Source organism: Bufo bufo, chromosome 3 (genome assembly GCF_905171765.1).
Source record: "Bufo bufo chromosome 3, aBufBuf1.1, whole genome shotgun sequence".
Taxonomy (NCBI): domain Eukaryota; kingdom Metazoa; phylum Chordata; class Amphibia; order Anura; family Bufonidae; genus Bufo; species Bufo bufo.
This window is the reverse complement of record NC_053391.1, coordinates 279512521-279535204: the sequence shown is the minus strand read 5'-3', so window position 1 is coordinate 279535204 and position 22684 is coordinate 279512521. Positions and strand designations below refer to the sequence as shown.

The 22684-nt window shown below is 46.1% G+C and overlaps 1 protein-coding gene across 1 annotated transcript in view; it reads left to right on the top strand.

Moving 5' to 3' along the window:
- The window catches only part of LOC120993744 (UHRF1-binding protein 1-like), a 260893-nt gene that overhangs the window by 222929 nt on the left and 15280 nt on the right, over positions 1-22684 (top strand). Inside the window, exon 2 of the mRNA XM_040422215.1 lies at positions 19424-19586. Coding sequence (XP_040278149.1) covers positions 19424-19586 — 163 coding nt within the window. The remainder of the gene's footprint in view (positions 1-19423; positions 19587-22684) is intronic.

Below are 22684 nucleotides of genomic sequence, written 5' to 3'. Positions count from 1 at the left end.
ATTGAACGCCAGATAAACTAACTTGGCCTTTTTTAAATAAAAAAAATTCCCTCACTGGAATACTTTCAGTCTTTTGACTGTATGGATTACAGATGGAATGACTGTTATATGTGAGTACCGCTTTCTTTGACAGATTCTAGTATGGGTACATATATGTTTTCCCAACCCCAGCACATTAGTTTGCTAATTCCAGATGTATGAAACGCAGGCCTAACTGTATCTAGTATATTGAACGCCAGATAAACTAACTTGGCCTTTTTTAAATAAAAAAAATTCCCTCACTGGAATACTTTCAGTCTTTTGACTGTATGGATTACAGATGGAATGACTGTTATATGTGAGTACCGCTTTCTTTGACAGATTCTAGTATGGGTACATATATGTTTTCCCAACCCCAGCACATTAGTTTGCTAATTCCAGATGTATGAAACGCAGGCCTAACTGTATCTAGTATATTGAACGCCAGATAAACTAACTTGGCCTTTTTTAAATAAAAAAAAAATTCCCTCACTGGAATACTTTATGGCTTTTCACTGTATGGATTACAGGTGGACTGGTATTAGTAGGGGTGACACAAGCACACCCAAGTCCCTGATGTAGGATTTCTATGGCACAGACCACTATTACAAGTGATTAATGGACGTTGGGAGAGATTGTGCTGCAGCACTAGTCCCAAGATGGCCGCCGCCTATCAGCCCAGTAACATGTGCCACAAAATGGTCTGCACAACCTTTAAAAAAAATAGCCTTGGACTGTGCTGCTAAATTGCTATTGGTCTGAATCCCAGGTGTAGATGTCTGACTTGTTTGGAGCTTTGGAATGCACACTGTGGCAGCTTCTGCTGTAGCACTACAAGTCGCAAAATGGCGGCCGGCGGTCAGCCCAGGTACATGTGGATGGAAAAATCACTCTGGCCACTCTAAAAATAGCCAATCCCTATCAAAAAAGCAGCTCAGCTGCAGTTGTTCAGATGAATCACAGGTGGAGGAGAGAAATTTGCTTCCAGTTATTCAATTATCCCTGCCTATTCTCGCCCTAGCATCAGCTGCGTCTATCCCTGTTCTATTCACATCGGGAGTGAGCACGTCCCGACGTGCGCACAAGCTTATAAAGAGGCTGAGTCACATGCTGCACTTGGCCAATCACAGCCTTGCCAATAGTAGGCATGGCTGCGATGGCATCTTAGGGCAAGTAGTATGATGCATGTTGATTGGCTGCTTTGCAGCCTTTCAAAATGCGCCAAAATACATGCCGAACGACGAACCCGAACCCGAACTTTTACGAAAAAGTTCGGGTTCGGGTCCGTGTCACGAACACCCCAAAATTCGGTACGGACCCGAACTATGCTCGAACTGTTCGCTCAACACTACCCACAAAGCAATTTACAGGGACATGTTAGCACATAAATGACATAGTTTGAGTCACACGTCAGATGGAAGCGAATAGGATATACAACCCCTGTGTTGGGGTGTGTAAACTTATTGCCTCTACAGATATGGCGACAATTGACACAACACAGACATATCATCCTACTTTTAGGACCAACATCAGCTTTTGTCAATTGATCACGTAAATTCCTTGCCCTACGGTACGAGAAAAATGGGGGTGATTTAAATTCTGTGATCTTGCCCAGGCACCCTCTCAAGATACCCCAGTGACGTCTGATTATTTGGTTGATCTCCATACTACGCTCAGTATATGTGTAAATAAATGGAATTCCAGTATGTGCTTCTTTGGATTGTTTACTAATCAATGTGTTCTTTCTTTCAATGGTTGATACTTTCTCCCTTTGGGTTTGTAGTAAACTGCGTGGATATCCCCTTTTCTTAAATCTGTTGGACATAACCTCAAGTGTACCATCAAGTGTATTACTATCCAAAACTATACATTTTGCCCTCAGAAACTGTGAAAAGGGGAGATGTTTAACCATGTTCCTGGGATGATTACTGTCAAAACTTAAGATCGTGTTTCTATCCGGGGGTTTGGTATATAGACTGGTCTGTAATCTCGTAGGGAGAGTAACAGCAGTGCTGAACTTTCTCCATTTATAAACAATTTGTCTGGACTGATGAACAGCAAGGCTTTTGGAGATACTTTTTTATAACCCTTTCCAGCTTTATGCAAGTCAACAATTCTTAATCGTAGGTCTTCTGAGAGCTCTTTTGTGCGAGGCATCATTCACATCAGACAATGCTTCTTGTGAAAAGCAAACCCGGAACTGGTGTGTCTTTTTTATAGGGCAGGGCAACTGTAACCAACACCTTCAATCTCATCTCATTGATTAGACTCCAGTTGGCTGACACCTCACTCCAATTAGCTCTTGGAGATGTCATTAGTCTTCTAATATATAAAGTTGAGTGTATGTGTGTGTGTGTGTGTATGTCCGCTAAGAGATATTCCCCAAAAATGCATGACCCTTATCAGCCAATAGAAGCTTGCAGGTCTTCCAGCCTCCACATACACAGTTTTACTCCAGCTTTCCATAACAACCCAGCCATTTATCTTCACTGCTGTAGGAGAGATTTAACCTCTTGGGGACACAGGGCGTACCTGTACGCCCTGATGTCCCAGTACTTAAGGACACAGGGCGTACAGGTACGCCCGGAACAGAGTGCCTGCTGAAAACATTCAGCAGGCACTCTGTGACAATGCCGAGGGGGGTCCTGTGACCCCCTCTCCCGTATCGGCGATCGCAGCAAACCGCAGGTCAATTCAGACCTGCGGTGTGCTGCGTTTCCGGGTTATTCGGGTCTCTGGTGACCCGATAACCCGGAATAGGATGGTGGTTATAATGCACCACCAACCACCATCCTTAGATCCTGAGAGGTGATGGTGACACACATTTTTAGGGCGCAAGCACTTTTTTTTTTTGGTGTGTGTGCGCTGACTGTGGCCGGCACTGTAGCGTCTGCCCACCCCACCACTGAGCGAGTTTGAATCTTTTTTTTTTTTTTTTTTGGCTTTCTTTTTTTTCTATGTTAGTTTTAGGGTAAGTACGCAAACACCCGTGCCCCCACACACACGCCCACTAAATAAAGTTTTCCACACACACTCCCCTATGGCCCACCAGACAAGCTTGGCCGAGGAGGCATACGCCCTGCTTGCCTCCGACTCCGAGAGCCCCAGTGAGGACGAGGATGACCCCACTTTCCTCTTGTTATCCGCGTCCTCCTCATTATCTAATGATGATGATGAGCCCCCAAGGTGGCGGAGACACCGCCAGGCGGAGCAAGGGGACCCCCATGCCAGGGACCCTGTGGCCCATACTAGTATGAGCAGCTCTGGGGCTCTTACTAGTTTTCTGGCCCACCAGATACTGTAAGTCCACCTGAGCCCCCTACCGGTGAACTTGCATGGTGTACCCCAGAGGATTTTGAGCCAGCGATTCCTGATTTTTCCAGATTCCCACAGTGAGCTTCACTGAATATGACTATTTTAGTTTTTTTCAGTGACCACTTTGTGAATCTGATGGTGGAGCAAACGAACTTGTTCGCCCAACAGTTCATTTCTGAACACCTGGGCTCCTTTTTGGCTAGGTCCGGTGGCTGGACTCCGGTCAGTGCAGCCGAGATGAGGATATTTTGGGGCCTCATGCTGCACATGGGCCTAGTCAAAAAACCCAGTGTCAAGCAGTACTGGAGTGGGGACATCCTCTACCAGACCCCACTCTACTGTATGGCCATGACATTACACTTTGGGGCAAAATTTTTGGAGGCCTATGTACCTGGAAGGGAGGTCGCTGTTGGGAGTCTCTCATTGCTTTCAAGGGGAGACTTTTTTTCTGCCAGTATGTTCCCTCTAAGCGGGCAAGGTATGGCGTGAAGCTGTACAAACTTTGTGAGAGTACCTCAGGGTACACTTACAAGTTTTGTGTGTACGAGGGGCGAGATTCCCGTATTAAACCCCCAGTATGTCCCCTTACTCTGGGTGTTAGCGGGAAACTTGTGTGGGACCTTATGCACCCACTGCTAGATAAGGGTTACCACCTGTACGTGGATAACTTTTATACTAGTATCCCCTTGTTCCAGTCCCTCGCCAGATCCACGTCTGCTTGTGGGACCGTGTGGAAAAATCAACGCGGCCTCCCTACCCACCCCCTCCAGGTACCTATCCCCAGGGGTGAGACCCGTGCCCTTACCAGTGGAAACCTGTTGCTGGTCAGATATAAGGACAAGAGGGATGTCCTTGTACTGTCCACAATTCACGGTAACTGCATCACCCCTGTCCCTGTGCGAGGTACCGCGGCAACGGTCCTCAAGCCCGATTGTATCGTCGACTACAATCGGTATATGGGAGAAGTTGATCTCTCTGATCAAGTCCTCAAGCCATATAACGCCATGCGCAAAACTCGCGCATGGTACAAAAAAGTTGCGGTCTACTTGGTTCAGGTTGCCTTGTACAACTCTTTTGTGCTGTTTCGGAGTGCTGGCAACACAGGGAAATTCCTGCAGTTCTATGAGGCAGTCCTCAAGGCCCTGATCTTTTTTGACCGGGAAAGAGCAGGCCGGAGTACCTCGGAAACTGGAGGCGCCTGGATCGTCCCTGGCCAACACTTTCCAGGTGTGGTCCCCCATACTGGAAAGAAGGGAGGGTCCCAAAAAAAAGTGCAGAGTGTGTCACAGGAGGGGGATACAGAAGGACACCACCCCTCAGTGTGACACGTGCCCCGATCATCCGGGCCTCTGCATTGACGGTTGCTTCAGGGAGTACTACACTTCCATGGAGTACTAAATTTATAATCCCCTTCCCAAATTTTAAGTCTATTCGCCCAGAAAACAAAAAACAAAAAAAATGGCTATGGCTCTCATGACCTAACCCCTCAGATGAACACAGTCCAAAAAAAAAAAAAAAAGAGGTGCAAAAAATGGCTTTTTATACACCGTTTTTTTTTTATTTTTTTGACTGTGTTCATCTGACAGGAAAGTTCATGTGTTATTTTAATAGAGCAGATTCTTATTGACGCGGCAATATCTAATATGTCTACTTTTTAAAATTTATTTAGGTTTTACACTATAATATCCTTTAAACAAAAAAATTATAATTTTTGTATCTCCGGAGTCCTTGAGTCAATTAATTTTTTATTTTTAGCCGATTGTCTTAAGTAGGGGCTCATTTATTGCGGGATGAGAGGACGGTTTTATTGGCACTATTTTAGTGTGCACATGATTGCATTCTATTACTCTTTTTGTGGTGTAAAAAATTGCTTTATTTGTCACCTTACACCACAAAAAGTGTAATAGCAAGCAATCAAAAAGGGATATGCACCCCAAAATAGTGCCAATAAAACAGTCATCTCATCCCGCAAACAGTGAGCCCCTACTTAAGACAATAGGCTAAAAACAAAAACAAAATTACTCTCAGACTATGGAGATACTACATTTTTATTTTATTTTTGTTGAAAAAATGATATTATAGTGTAAAACCTAAATAAATTAAAAAAAATAAACATATTAGGTATCGCCGCGTCCGTACGAATCTGCTCTATAAAAATATAAAAATAACACATGACCTAACCCCTCAAATGAACACAGTCAAAATAATAAAATAAAAGCGGTGCCAAAACAGCTATTTTTTGCCAAATCTTCAAATTTAATCAAACAAAACTCTATATTTATTGCCCTGATTCGGTAGTTTTCAGAAACACCCCATATGTGGTCGTAAAATGCTGTACGGCCAAACGGCAGGGCGCACAAGGAAAGGAGCGCCATATGGTTTTTGGAACTCAGATTTTGCTAAACTGGTTTTTTGACACCATATCCCATTTGAAGCCCTCCTGATGCACCCCTAGAGTAGAAACTCCATAAAAGTGACCCCATTTAAGAAACTACCCCCCTCAAGGTATTCAAAACTGATTTAACAAACTTTTTATAACCCTTTAGGTGTTCCACAAGAGTTATTGGCAAATGTAGATGAAATTTCAGAGTTAAAATTTTTTGTAACCTTGCCTCACAAAAATGTAATATAGAGCAACCAAAAATCATATGTACCCTAAAAATAGTCCCAACTGAACGGCCACCTTATCCCGTAGTTTCCAAAATGAGGTCACTTTTGTGGAGTTTCTACTCTAGGGGTGCATCAGGGGGGCTTCAAATGGGATATGTTGTAAATAAACCAGTCCAGTAAAATCTGCCTTCCAGAAACCATATGGTGTTCCTTTCCTTCTGCGCCCTGCCGTGTGCCCGTACAGTAGTTTATGACCACATATGGGGTGTTTCTATAAACTACAGAATCAGGGCAATAAATATTGAGTTTTGTTTGGCTGTTAACTCTTGATTTGTTACTGGAAAAAATGGATTAAAATGTAAAATTTGCCAAAAAATGTAAATTCAGAAATGTCATCTCCATTTGCCAATAACTCTTGTGGAACACCTAAAGGGTTAACAAAGTTTGTAAAATCAGTTTTGAATACTTTGAGGGGTGTAGTTTCCAAAATGGGGTCACTTTTGTGGAGTTTCTATTATGTAAGCCCCACAAAGTGACTTCAGACCTGAACTGGTCCTTAAAAAGTGGGTTTTGGAAAAATTTCAGAAAAATTTCAAGATTTGCTTCTAAACTTCTAAGCCTTGTAACGTCCCCAAAAAATAAAATGACATCCCCAAAATGATCCACACATGAAGTAGACATATGGGGAATGTAAATGAATAACTATTTTTGGAATAGTAGAGAAATTGAAACTTGGGAATTTTTTTATAAATTAAAATGACATCCCTGCTTTTTCTATACAGTACTTAGCAGTCATTTAATGGTCTTTTTAGTGATTGGCAGCTATTTGTGTTTGCACGCGGATACGGAAAAGCTGTCAGTCATTGAGTCTCTCCACCCACTGGCCTACATTATACTAAATATTTTCCCACTGTATATCAGCTCAGGTTCTCCTTCTCTATAACAGGGTGCCCACAGATCAAAGAGTTTAACATGAGGGACGGCCCGGCACACTCAATATCTGGTTTTGAGTGAAGAAAGAAGAATGAGAGGCGGAGAAAATGAGTGTATTAAGAACTAATTTATTCACCTAAAATGGCATTTACGGATAAAATGCCAGGGGTAGCGATAAGGGTGGGTATACAATTGAGTAATAATAAATATATCATATAAAAATCTTATAAAAATAGTACAAAAGTCGTACAGAGTAGTACAAAAATGTTGCAAAAATAGTACAAAATTCCGGATATAGATAGTCTTATAGTAGTCCAAAAAATGTATAGTATTAGTAGTATAAATTAATGCATAATGTCAATAGCGGTTGCTGCATCCAAAATAGGTTGATGCGTTTAAATAGCAAAGATTAATGCATAAGATCGCAGGTGGTGAGAGTTTGGTAAAAAGTTAGTAAAAAAGGTTATGTGGCAAGCAGGTCAGGTGTACAGGTTTCCGGTGGCGTCCCACACAGAAGCCTTGCTCTGCCTGCTGTTACCTTTAGTGCCTTTGCGGTGTCCCATCAGTGCTGCCGATCCTTGTCTGTGTGCTGTAGGTGGGTTCTCCTTGTATCCGGCTTGTGGGCGGAGTGCACAATGGACTCTGATGTCCCATGTGGTCTTGGAGTCTCACGTGATGTGTGATCGGCGTCCCACGTGGTCCGAGATGAGCGGCGTCCGACGTGATTCAGGACTGTTGTGAGTGAATCCTATAGTGAGGGATATGCCGGCTGGAAAGATGATAGGGAAGCGATTCCTAATGGTGGTCGGTGTCCTCTGTAAGCGGGTCTTTCACCAGACGCATTTCGGAGTCTTAGTTGACGCCTTCCTCAGTGGTGACCCGCTAGTTAGATTGGCGCCTTTTTTATCCCCCTCCTTTAATTAAAGGTTATCTCTTTTGATTGGTCCCATGTGTCTTCAATTAAGTGAATAAGTGGTTGTTAACTATTTCGATGCTGAACCAATTTCAATGAGAGAGATGGCATGTGAAAGTCCGTTTGGGGGTGGGGCAAATGTGGTGTTGGGATGAGTGGTGTTTCTTATGTGTAGAGTAAATAAGATAAATGGGTAATGTGGTGATATATATTAGAATAGGTAATATAGTGCGTGCGCCGCCTACTTTATTCATGCCCGGCCGCCTGCATTACGATAACAGTAGCCGGCTGTGAGTACAATATATTGAAAGTTATCTTACTGAGGGGCAGCAGGAATCATTATTCATTTAATTACACATTTTATAAGTCTCTACTGGAGCTGGGGGCCGGAGCACAGTGAACGCATCGGCCCCCAGCTCCTCCTCCCAGTCCCTCCCCGCTGATACATCGCAGGCTGCGATGTCAAAAGGTGGCGGAACGCCGTTCCGGTGCATTCCGCCAGAAAAAAAGCCCTGCGTCCGTGTAACATGGACCGTGTGATACCTGCCTGGATTTCTACTGAGTGCAGGAGTGCACGGCGTCATTGGTTGCTATGACGCCGTGCGCTTCCTGCTGCCGCCACAGTACAGTAATACACTGTACTGTGTGCATAAGGTGGATGTGTGCATAAAGGCTTTAGTGAGGTTGATAGAGAAATTAAAACGAGCAAACAGCAAGTGGTGCTATAAAGATAGATTTAATTGAATAAATCAGTGGCTATACTACATTTTTAATTACATGCAATTGCTAAATTATGCAGATCCAGGAGCTGGTTTGAACACTGTAAAATATTTTTCATGTGACAACTAGAGTTGAGCGAACACCTGGATGTTCGGGTTCGACGAGTTCGGCCGAACTTTCGAAAAATGTTCGGGTTCGGGATCCGAACTCGACCCGAACTTCATCCCGAACCCGAACCCCATAGAAGTCAATGGGGACCCGAACTTTTGGGCACTAAAAAGGCTGTAAAACACACCCGGAAAGGGCTAGAGGGCTGCAAAAGGCAGCAAAATGTAGTTAAATCCCCTGCAAACAAATGTAGATAGGGAAATGATGAGTTAACATAAAATAAATAAAAATTAAACAATATTAATTGGAGTGAGGTCCCATAGCACAGAATCAGGCTTCAAGTCACCCACCAATGGAGAAGGTCACTTACTATTATTTTGACCACAGCACCCAGACAAAGGAGAGAGGTCCCACAGCAGAGAACCAGGCATCATATCACCCACCACAGGAGTAGGCCACCATTTAGTTACTTTGACCCCTACACCCAGACGGAGGAGAGAGGTTACACAGCAGAGAATCAGGCATTTAGATCACCCACCACAGGAGTAGGCCACTATTGAATCAGACCCCGGCAACCATGTCAGATGGCACAAGCATAAGCTTTATATCAATCAGCACAGGAGAAGGCGACTTTGACAGACTTTGACCCCTACACCCGGACGGAGGAGAGAGGTTTCAAAGCAGAGAATCAGGCATTTAGATCACCCACCACAGGAGTAGGCCCCAATTTAATGGGACCCCGGCAACCATGTCAGATGGCACAACCATCAGCTTCATATCAATCAGCACAGGAGAAGGCGACTTTGAAAGACTTTGACCCCTACACCCAGACGGAGGAGAGAGGTTTCACAGCAGAGAATCAGGCATTTAGATCACCCACCACAGGAGTAGGCCCCCATTGAATCAGACCCTGGCAACCATGTCAGATGGCACAACCATCAGCTTTATATCAATCAGCACAGGAGAAGGCGACTTTGAAAGACTTTGACCCCTACACCCAGATGGAGGAGAGAGGTTTCACAGCAGAGAATCAGGCATCATATCAACCACCACAGGAGAAGCCACCATTTAGTTACTTTGACCCCTGCACCCAGGAAGAGGAGAGAGGCACCACAGCACATATTCTGGCATCATATCAGCCACCACAGGAGAAGCCACCATTGAGTTACTTTGACCCCCCGCACCCAGGAAGAGGAGAGAGGCACCACAGCACATATTCTGGCATCATATCAGCCACCACAGGAGAAGCCACCATTGAGTTACTTTGACCCCCGCACCCAGGAAGAGGAGAGAGGCACCACAGCACATATTCTGGCATCATATCAGCCACCACAGGAGAAGCCACCATTGAGTTACTTTGACCCCTGCACCCAGGAAGAGGAGAGAGGCCCCACAGCACATATTCTGGCATCATATCAGCCACCACAGGAGAAGCCACCATTTAGTTACTTTGACCCCTTCACCCAAACAGAGGAGAGAGGTTCCACATCAGAGAATCAGGCATCATATCAACCACCACAGGAGTAGGCCACAATTTAATGGGACCCCGGCAACCATGTCAGATGGCACAACCATCAGCTTCATATCAATCAGCACAGGAGAAGGCGACTTTGAAAGACTTTGACCCCTACACCCAGACGGAGGAGAGAGGTTTCACAGCAGAGAATCAGGCATTTAGATCACCCACCACAGGAGTAGGCCCCCATTGAATCAGACCCTGGCAACCATGTCAGATGGCACAACCATCAGCTTTATATCAATCAGCACAGGAGAAGCCACCATTGAGTTACTTTGACCCCTGCACCCAGGAAGAGGAGAGAGGCCCCACAGCACATATTCTGGCATCATATCAGCCACCACAGGAGAAGCCACCATTGAGTTACTTTGACCCCCGCACCCAGGAAGAGGAGAGAGGCACCACAGCACATATTCTGGCATCATATCAGCCACCACAGGAGAAGCCACCATTGAGTTACTTTGACCCCTGCACCCAGGAAGAGGAGAGAGGCCCCACAGCACATATTCTGGCATCATACTAACCACCACAGGAGAAGCCACCATTGAGTTACTTTGACCCCTGCACCCAGGAAGAGGAGAGAGGCCCCACAGCACATATTCTGGCATCATATCAGCCACCACAGGAGAAGCCACCATTGAGTTACTTTGACCCCCGCACCCAGGAAGAGGAGAGAGGCACCACAGCACATATTCTGGCATCATATCAGCCACCACAGGAGAAGCCACCATTGATTTACTTTGACCCCCGCACCCAGGAAGAGGAGAGAGGCACCACAGCACATATTCAGGCATCATATCACACACCACAGGAGAAGGCCTCTTTCAGTGATTTAGGCCTTTGGACCCAGACAGAGGAGAGAGGCACCACAGCACATATTCTGGCATCATATCAGCCACCACAGGAGAAGCCACCATTGAGTTACTTTGACCCCTGCACCCAGGAAGAGGAGAGAGGCCCCACAGCACATATTCTGGCATCATATCAGCCACCACAGGAGAAGCCACCATTGAGTTACTTTGACCCCTGCACCCAGGAAGAGGAGAGAGGCCCCACAGCACATATTCTGGCATCATACTAACCACCACAGGAGAAGCCACCATTGAGTTACTTTGACCCCTGCACCCAGGAAGAGGAGAGAGGCCCCACAGCACATATTCTGGCATCATATCAGCCACCACAGGAGAAGCCACCATTGAGTTACTTTGACCCCCGCACCCAGGAAGAGGAGAGAGGCACCACAGCACATATTTTGGCATCATATCAGCCACCACAGGAGAAGCCACCATTGAGTTACTTTGACCCCTGCACCCAGGAAGAGGAGAGAGGCCCCACAGCACATATTCTGGCATCATACTAACCACCACAGGAGAAGCCACCATTGAGTTACTTTGACCCCTGCACCCAGGAAGAGGAGAGAGGCCCCACAGCACATATTCTGGCATCATATCAGCCACCACAGGAGAAGCCACCATTGAGTTACTTTGACCCCCGCACCCAGGAAGAGGAGAGAGGCACCACAGCACATATTCTGGCATCATATCAGCCACCACAGGAGAAGCCACCATTGAGTTACTTTGACCCCCGCACCCAGGAAGAGGAGAGAGGCACCACAGCACATATTCAGGCATCATATCACACACCACAGGAGAAGGCCTCTTTCAGTGATTTAGGCCTTTGGACCCAGACAGAGGAGAGAGGCACCACAGCACATATTCTGGCATCATATCAGCCACCACAGGAGAAGCCACCATTGAGTTACTTTGACCCCCGCACCCAGGAAGAGGAGAGAGGCACCACAGCACATATTCTGGCATCATATCAGCCACCACAGGAGAAGCCACCATTTAGTTACTTTGACCCCTTCACCCAAACAGAGGAGAGAGGTTCCACATCAGAGAATCAGGCATCATATCAACCACCACAGGAGTAGGCCACAATTTAGTTTATTTGACCCCTGCACCCAGGAAGAGGAGAGAGGCCCCACAGCACATATTCTGGCATCATATCACACACCACAGGAGAAGGCCTCTTTCAGTGATTTAGGCCTTTGGACCCAGACAGAGGAGAGAGGTCAGAGATTAGCTTCATATCCCCCAGCACAGCAGAAGACCGCTTTATTTGACTTAGGCCTCAGCACCCAGACAGAAGACAGAGGTAGCATGGCAGAGGTTATGGCTTCATGTCACCCGTTAGTTTAACCGGCCACTTTCATCTGGTTAGGCCCCGGCGCCCAGACAGAGAAGAGTTTCATTCAACTGTGGGTTTCATAAAATTTGTATCAAATAAAGAAGTGGCCCGTAGCACAACAAGACATGTTTTAGGCAGTTAATAAGGACTACTCTGCACAAGGGAGGGACAGGTCCTGTGGGATCTATGCCTGGTTCATCTTTATGAAGGTCAGCTTGTCCACGTTGGCTGTGGACAGGCGGCTGCGCTTGTCAGTAATGACGCCCCCTGCCGTGCTGAATACGCGTTCAGATAAAACGCTGGCCGCCGGGCAGGAAAGCACCTCCAAGGCATAACATGCTAACTCTGGCCACGTGGACAATTTCGAAACCCAGTAGTTGAATGGGGCCGAACCATCCGTCAGGATGTGGAGGGGTGTGCAGACATACTGTTCAACCATGTTAGTGAAATGCTGCCTCCTGCTAACACGTTCCGTATCAGGTGTCGGTGCAGATAGCTGTGGCGTGGAGACAAAACTTTTCCACATTTCTGCCATGCTAACCCTGCCCTCAGATGAGCTGGCCGTGACACAGCTGCGTTGGCGACCTCTTGCCACTCCTCTGCCTTCACCTTCCACCTGTTCCCCTGTGACATGTGGGAATGCTCTCAAGAGCGCCTCTATCAGCGTGCGCTTGTACTCGCGCATCTTACGGTCGCGCTCCAGTTCAGGAATTAAAGTGGGCACATTGTCTTTATACCGGGGATCCAGCAGGGTGGCCACCCAGTAGTCTGCACACGTTAAAACGTGGGCAACTCTGCTGTCGTTGCGCAGGCATTGGAGCATATATTCGCTCATGTGGGCCAGGCTACCCATGGGTAAGGACAAGCTGTCCTCTGTGGGAGGCGTATCGTCATCGTCCACCGTATCCCCCCAGCCACGCACCGGTGATGGGCCTGGGCTGCCACCCCGCTGTGAACTTGCGTCATCCTCGTCCCCCTCCACCTCCTCCTCCTCATCCTCCTCGTCCTCCAGTACAGTGCCTTGGCTGGCGACTTGTGAACCTGTCCTCTGCTGCTTAAACAAACCTCCCTCTGAGCCACTTCGAACAGACTGGCCCGAAAGTGTTAGAAACGAGCCCTCATCCTCCTCCTCCTCCTCCACCTGGGCCACCTCCTCTAACATCATTGCCCTAAGTGTTTTCTCAAGGAGACATAGAAGTGGTATTGTAACGCTGATAACAGTGTCATCGCCACTGGCCATGTTGGTGGAGTACTCGAAACAGCGCAGCAGGGCACACAGGTCTCGCATGGAGGCCCAATCATTGGTGGTGAAGTGGTGCTGTTCGGCAGTACGACTGACGCGAGCGTGCTGCAGCTGAAACTCCACTATGGCCTGCTGCTGCTCGCACAGTCTCTCCAGCATGTGCAAGGTGGAGTTCCACCGGGTGGGCACGTCGCATATGAGGCGGTGAGCGGGAAGGCCGAAGTTCCGCTGTAGCGCAGACAGGCGAGCAGCGGCAGGATGTGAACGGCGGAAGCGCGCACAGACGGCCCGCACTTTATGCAGCAGCTCTGACATGTTGGGGTAGTGGTGAATGAACCTCTGCACCACCAAGTTCAGCACATGCGCCAGGCAAGGGATGTGCGTCAAACCGGCTAGTCCCAGAGCTGCCACGAGATTTCGCCCATTATCGCATACCACCAGGCCTGGCTTGAGGCCCACCGGCAGAAACCACTCGTCGGTCTGTTGTTCAATACCCCGCCACAACTCCTTTGCGCTGTGGGGCCTGTCCCCCAAACATATGAGTTTCAGAATGGCCTGCTGACGTTTACCCCGGGCTGTGCTGAAGTTGGTGGTGAAGGTGTGTGGCTGACCGGATGAGCTGGTGGAAGCAGTGGAGGAGGAAGCCGAGTAGGAGGAGGAGGCTACAGGAGGCAGAGAATGATGCCCTGCGATCCTAGGGGGCGGAAGGACGTGCGCCAAGGAACTGTCCGCCGGGGGCCCAGCCGCCACTACATTCATCCAGGTTGCAGTTAGTGAGATATAGCGTCCCTGGCCGTGCTTACTGGTCCACGTATCTGTGGTTAGGTGGACCTTGCCACAAATGGCGTTGCGCAGTGCACACTTGATTTTATCGGACACTTGCATGTGCAGGGAAGGCACGGCTGTCTTGGAGAAGTAGTGGCGGCTGGGAACCACATACTGCGGGACAGCCATGGCCATCAGCTGTTTGAAGCTGTCTGTGTCCAAGAGCCGGAATGACAGCATTTCAAAGGCCAGCAGTTTAGAAATGCTGGCGTTCAGGCCAAGGGCTCGAGGGTGACTCGGGGGGAATTTGCGCTTCCTCTCTAAGGTTTGAGATATTGAGAGCTGAACGCTGCTGTGTGATATAGTGGAGACGCTAGTTGACGGTGGCGGTGGCGGTGGCACATCCTCTGTTTGCTGCTCGGCAGGTGGCAACATTCCTCTCGAGGCGGAAGCCGAGGCAGCAGCGGTAGAGGGAGCAGGGGGAGCCTCAGCGAGTGCCTGGTTTTTAAGGTGTGTACCCCACTGCAGTTCATGCTTTGCATGTAGATGCCTGGTCATGCAGGTTGTGCTGAGGTTCAGAACGTTAATGCCTCGCCTCAGGCTCTGATGGCAGAGCGTGCAAGTCACTCGGGTCTTGTCGGTAGGACATTGTTTAAAGAAGTGCCATGCCAGGGAACTCTTTGAAGCTGCCTTTGTGGGGCTGGGTCCCTGTTGGCGATGTCCAGTAGCAGGCGAACTCTGGGGGCGGCGGCTCGTCTGCTTTGGCCCCCTGCTCCCTCTTTGGCTTCGCTGTTGTCTCGGTCTCACCACTACCTCTTCCTCTGAACTGTGAAAGTCATCGCCACGACCTTCAGTCCATGTGGGGTCTAAGACCTCATCGTCCTCTGCATCGTCTTCCACCCAGTCTCCCTCCCTGACCTCCTCCTGTTCAGTCTGCACACTGCAAAAAGACGCGGCAGTGGGCACCTGTGTTTCGTCATCATCAGAGAGTCGGTGACTCTGCTGTGGTGGTATTCCCATGTCCTCTTCATCTGGAGACATAAGTGGTTGTGCGTCAGTGCATGGTATGTCTTCCTCCACTGGGGAAGGGCTAGGTGGACGCCCCTGGGAAACCCTGGAAGCAGAGTCTTCAAACAGAAGAAGAGACTGCTGCATAACTTGTGGCTCAGACCGTTTCCCTTATATGCTTGGGGGTGATGTGACAGACTGATGGGCTTGGTTTTCAGGTGCCACCTGTGCGCTTTCCGCAGAAGACTGGGTGGAAGACCATGTGGTGAACGTGCTGGAAGCACTGTCGGCCACCCAATCGATTAATGCCTGTACCTGCTCAGGCCTTACCATCCTAAGAGCGGCATTGGGCCCCACGAGATATTGCGGTACATTCTGCCGGCTAGTTGAGGGAGTTCGTTCCCTACTGTGTGCGCCTGGGGCCGAACGGCCACGTCCTCTACCAGCAACAGAGGCTCCACGGACACCACCACGACCGCGTCCTCGTCCCTTAATAGTATTTTTCTTCATTGTTGCGATTCAACTCGCACCACAATGAAATATATTATTTTTTATAAGCAAAATCCCCTCACTGGAATACTTTCAGTCTTTTGACTGTATGGATTACAGATGGAATGACTGTTATATGTGAGTACCGCTTTCTTTGACAGATTCTAGTATGGGTACATATATGTTTTCCCAACCCCAGCACATTAGTTTGCTAATTCCAGATGTATGAAACGCAGGCCTAACTGTATCTAGTATATTGAACGCCAGATAAACTAACTTGGCCTTTTTTAAATAAAAAAAAAATTCCCTCACTGGAATACTTTCAGTCTTTTGACTGTATGGATTACAGATGGAATGACTGTTATATGTGAGTACCGCTTTCTTTGACAGATTCTAGTATGGGTACATATATGTTTTCCCAACCCCAGCACATTAGTTTGCTAATTCCAGATGTATGAAACGCAGGCCTAACTGTATCTAGTATATTGAACGCCAGATAAACTAACTTGGCCTTTTTTAAATAAAAAAAATCCCCTCACTGGAATACTTTCAGTCTTTTGACTGTATGGATTACAGATGGAATGACTGTTATATGTGAGTACCGCTTTCTTTGACAGATTCTAGTATGGGTACATATATGTTTTCCCAACCCCAGCACATTAGTTTGCTAATTCCAGATGTATGAAACGCAGGCCTAACTGTATCTAGTATATTGAACGCCAGATAAACTAACTTGGCCTTTTTTAAATAAAAAAAATCCCCTCACTGGAATACTTTCAGTCTTTTGACTGTATGGATTACAGATGGAATGACTGTTATATGTGAGTACCGCTTTCTTTGACAGATTCTAGTATGGGTACATATATGTTTTCCCAACCCCAGCACATTAGTTTGCTAATTCCAGATGTATGAAACGCAGGCCTAACTGTATCTAGTATATTGAACGCCAGATAAACTAACTTGGCCTTTTTTAAATAAAAAAAATCCCCTCACTGGAATACTTTCAGTCTTTTGACTGTATGGATTACAGATGGAATGACTGTTATATGTGAGTACCGCTTTCTTTGACAGATTCTAGTATAGGTACATATATGTTTTCCCAACCCCAGCACATTAGTTTGCTAATTCCAGATGTATGAAACGCAGGCCTAACTGTATCTAGTATATTGAACGCCAGATAAACTAACTTGGCCTTTTTTAAATAAAAAAAAAATTCCCTCACTGGAATACTTTCAGTCTTTTGACTGTATGGATTACAGATGGAATGACTGTTATATGTGAGTACCGCTTTCTTTGACAGATTCTAGTATGGGTACATATATGTTTTCCCAACCCCAGCACATTAGTTTGCTAATTCCAGATGTATGAAACGCAGGCCTAACTGTATCTAGTATATTGAACGCCAGATAAACTAACTTGGCCTTTTTTAAATAAAAAAAATTCCCTCACTGGAATACTTTCAGTCTTTTGACTGTATGGATTACAGATGGAATGACTGTTATATGTGAGTACCGCTTTCTTTGACAGATTCTAGTATGGGTACATATATGTTTTCCCAACCCCAGCACATTAGTTTGCTAATTCCAGATGTATGAAACGCAGGCCTAACTGTATCTAGTATATTGAACGCCAGATAAACTAACTTGGCCTTTTTTAAATAAAAAAAATTCCCTCACTGGAATACTTACAGTCTTTTGACTGTATGGATTACAGATGGAATGACTGTTATATGTGAGTACCGCTTTCTTTGACAGATTCTAGTATGGGTACATATATGTTTTCCCAACCCCAGCACATTAGTTTGCTAATTCCAGATGTATGAAACGCAGGCCTAACTGTATCTAGTATATTGAACGCCAGATAAACTAACTTGGCCTTTTTTAAATAAAAAAAATTCCCTCACTGGAATACTTTCAGTCTTTTGACTGTATGGATTACAGATGGAATGACTGTTATATGTGAGTACCGCTTTCTTTGACAGATTCTAGTATGGGTACATATATGTTTTCCCAACCCCAGCACATTAGTTTGCTAATTCCAGATGTATGAAACGCAGGCCTAACTGTATCTAGTATATTGAACGCCAGATAAACTAACTTGGCCTTTTTTAAATAAAAAAAAAATTCCCTCACTGGAATACTTTATGGCTTTTCACTGTATGGATTACAGGTGGACTGGTATTAGTAGGGGTGACACAAGCACACCCAAGTCCCTGATGTAGGATTTCTATGGCACAGACCACTATTACAAGTGATTAATGGACGTTGGGAGAGATTGTGCTGCAGCACTAGTCCCAAGATGGCCGCCGCCTATCAGCCCAGTAACATGTGCCACAAAATGGTCTGCACAACCTTTAAAAAAAATAGCCTTGGACTGTGCTGCTAAATCGCTATTGGTCTGAATCCCAGGTGTAGATGTCTGACTTGTTTGGAGCTTTGGAATGCACACTGTGGCAGCTTCTGCTGCAGCACTACAAGTCGCAAAATGGCGGCCGGCGGTCAGCCCAGGTACATGTGGATGGAAAAATCACTCTGGCCACTCTAAAAATAGCCAATCCCTATCAAAAAAGCAGCTCAGCTGCAGTTGTTCAGATGAATCACAGGTGGAGGAGAGAAATTTGCTTCCAGTTATTCAATTATCCCTGCCTATTCTCGCCCTAGCATCAGCTGCGTCTATCCCTGTTCTATTCACATCGGGAGTGAGCACGTCCCGACGTGCGCACAAGCTTATAAAGAGGCTGAGTCACATGCTGCACTTGGCCAATCACAGCCTTGCCAATAGTAGGCATGGCTGCGATGGCATCTTAGGGCAAGTAGTATGATGCATGTTGATTGGCTGCTTTGCAGCCTTTCAAAATGCGCCAAAATACATGCCGAACGACGAACCCGAACCCGAACTTTTACGAAAAAGTTCGGGTTCGGGTCCGTGTCACGAACACCCCAAAATTCGGTACGGACCCGAACTATGCTCGAACTGTTCGCTCAACACTAGTGACAACCCTTTCAATAAGAATCTCGTGATTTTATAGTGTGATTCAAAAAAAAATTAAAAACCTTTTTCACTTTTTAATTACTTTATTCAAGCCCCTCGCCCCCAAGAGGCCTTGAACTTGCAATCCAACAATTGCATGTTCAAGGCCTCTTAGGGGAGAGGGGTCTTAATAAAGTAATAAAAAAAAAAGTGCAAAAGGTTTTTAAATAAAAATAATTGCATTCTCATGCATGATCGCTCCATTGTGATCTGTTATAGAGCAGGACCCCTGGTCTGCAATAGATAGTAATGATTCAATCCTGTTTGAGATTAGCTGCAATGACTGAGTAGCCTGACAGAAATGGGGAGCAGAATTTCATCCCTCCTCCTCGCTCCAATCAGGCTGCTTTTGCCATGACAGTATATTACTTGCAGGATCACATTATTACCATCTATTGTAGAGCAAAGTTCCTGCTTTACAACAGATAGTTAAGCAGTGTAGTGAGGTCCCTCTGCCCCTCCCTCCCTAAACAGCTCTAAAAGTGGAAGCAACTGGTCGCTAGAGGTCATTTTTATACGAGTCCTTGATAACCCCTTTATTTTTTGTTTCCTTTCCCCGTTGAAGGTTTACCAAGAACTTGTCACCAGAACAAATAAATTTGAGCACCCTGCGTGGTGAGGGACATTTGACAGACTTGCAACTAGATGAAGAGGCACTACAGAACATGCTTGATTTGCCAACATGGCTTGCTGTTACACGTGTCTACTGTAATCGTGCTGCTATTCGGGTAAGTATTGTTTGATATTTAATATAAACTGAAAAAACTGTTTATTTACTTAAATTACCATATGTTAAGTGGAATATTAATTATTGGTATTTGTGCAAATCTCAATAATTAATATTAACAAATAGGCGTATTTTATGCCTAAAATAAACAACAAACATATTACTGATTACCTTACTCTACACTGAACTACCTGCGGCTATTGCTGCGGCACCTTACTACTACAAAAGACTACACACTGTGCTTAAATAAAAGGTATTTATTAACACACTACACGTTACAGTCTAATATTTGCCTATAAATATATATATATCTATATCAATGGAATAGATATATATATTTATAGCAGCACACAGCAATATAAGTAAACAGACTATAATAACACACTAATACGGTCCTAATTACGCTAACACAGTCCCAAGTCCTCCCCAGGATCTAACTATACATTACAATAATACACTTACATACACACAAATATTGGTAACCCACCCGCCTGGCTACTCACTGTCCCTACGGGGTAACAAGGGGTTAAACACAATTGTGGCACTGCAGGGGTCAATACTTGCAGGCCAGGGTACACAGGGTTGTAGCTGGGCAGCAAGGGTTAATGCTCTGCAGGGACAGGGCAATGCAGGGGTTAATGCTCTTCAGGGACTTGCAGAGCAGGGGAACAGGGCACTGAAGGGGTTAATGCTCTGCAGGGACTTGCAGGGTTGATGCAGGAGTGTCAGGGCAGAGCAGGGTAACAGGGCACTGAAGGGGTTAATGCTCTGCAGGGACTTGCAGGGGAACAGAGCACTGAAGGGGTTAATGCTCTGCAGGGCAGGCAATACAGGGGTTAAGGACATGGGCAGAAGGGGTTAAGGGGGCAGTGCTACTTAGCCATCCAGGGTTCAGGACTCAGCACAGCACACTGCTCGATCCTCTCTCCTTCCTGTGCTCTTCACTGGAGCAGATCGACTGCTCGGTATTCCCCTCCTGCTCTCCTCTGGACTGGTGGAGATCGTGCTTCTAATGCAGCTCAGCCTGTGAGTGCTGCCTGCGCTCTTCTTCTGGTTGGGGTTAGGGAGTGCCGGGTAGACTCTGAGCGCAGAGCACAGCGCTCGGCCGGGAGGCAGGTAGAGGTTCCGATCTTTAGCACTGGATGCGCTCTCCTTCAGGGGGGGTCCCGATCTGCAGAGCGCAGTTCCGCTGGAGTATTTAAACCCCGTTGCGCTCGCTCCCATTTTCCCGCCCTGCAGGCGTGCGCACGCACGCCTGCAGCCAGGTCCACGTGGGCTGGCGCGGTGATATGACATCACCACACCAGCCCGCGCTCCCAGGCAGGGGGATCCTTTGATCCTCCCGCCTGTGGAGATATCGCACATCTCTGGCGCTGTAATTACAGCGCCGGAGGTGAGCGGTACACAGGGGCATGGGAACTCTTTGTTCTCATGTCCCTGTTAGGCATACCATCTCCGGCAGCGACAAAGGGCAGAGGATCTTTATTGATCATCTGTCCTTTGAAGAGGCCGAAACTGGACATAATTGTCCAGTTGTCGGTCTCTCCCCACCCAGCAGACACATTTCAGAGGAGGGGGCATCCATGGGAGCTTCTGGGCACAGTTTAACTGTACATATATACTTATAGATGCTTGGGGCACATCCATAAATATATATATACATATATATAAACATATATTGGTCAGCAATAAGCCCACCTACAATATATTATATACATAGAGATGTATGCTGACAAGGGGGCATACATACATCTCTATGTATACACCTACCACCTGGACTGGCCCATGCAAAAGGCCAATATATATGCATATATGTAAGGGAATATATACATATATATTTAAATCCAACACTTCCCTCAACACCATATTGTAATATAGTTGCTTGCAAGTATTTCATCCTGTAAAGGGGTTGTCCAACTTTTTAACACTTTTTGGGGGATATGGAACACTGTGACATGGGAAAAAAACAGCAATTCTGCTATTGTTTCTTAACCACTTAATGACCACAGGTTTATACCCCCCTAGCGACCAGGCCCTTTTTTTTACAAATCGGCACTTCACAACTTTAACGGTTTATTGCTCGGTCATGCAACTTGGCACCCAAATGAATTTTACCTCCTTTTCTTCTCACAAATACAGCTTTCTTTTGGTGGTATTTGATTGCTGCTGAGATTTTTCGTTTTTCTGATATTAATCAAAATAGACCGCAATTTTCTCAAAAAAAGTGTATTTTTAACTTTCTCTGGTAAAATTTTTCAAATATAATTACATTTCTATAACTTGTGACAAAAAATAACATTTTACATTAACTCACCATACCCCTCACAGAATACCTTGGGGTGTCTTCTTTCTAAAATGGGGTCACTTGTGGGGTATTTATACTGCCGTGGCATTTTAGAGGCCCTAAAGCGTGAGAAGTAGTTTGGAATCCAAATGCGTAAAAATGCCCTGTGAAATCCTAAAAGTACTCATTGGAATTTGGGCCCCTTTGCGCACCTAGGCTGCAAAAAAGTGTCACACATGTGGTATCGCCGTACTCAGAAGAAGTAGGGCAATGTGTTTTGGGGTGTATTTTTACATATACCCATACTGTGTGTGAGAAATATCTCTGTAAATGACAACTATTTCAATTTTTTTATACAAAGTTGTCGATTTACAGAGTTATTTCTCTCACCCAGCATGGGTATATGTAAAAATACACCCCAAAACACATTGCCCTACTTCTCCTGAGTACGGCGATACCACATGAGTGACACTTTTTTGCAGCCAAGATGCGCAAAGGGGCCGAAAGTCCAACGAGTACCTTTTAGGAGGGTTTTTTTAGGCATTTGGATTCCAGACTTCTTCTCGTGCTTTAGGGCCCCTAAAATGCCAGGGCAGTATAAATACCCCACATGTGACCCCATTTTGGAAAGAAGACACCCCAAGGTATTCCGTGAGAGGCATGGCGAGTTCATAGAAGATTTTTTTTTTGCCACAAGTTAGCGGAAATTGATTTTTTTTGTTTTTTCTCACAAAGTCTCCCTTTCCGCTAACTTGGGACAAAGAGTTCAATCTTTCATGGACTCAATATGCCCCTCAGCGAATACCTTGGGGTGT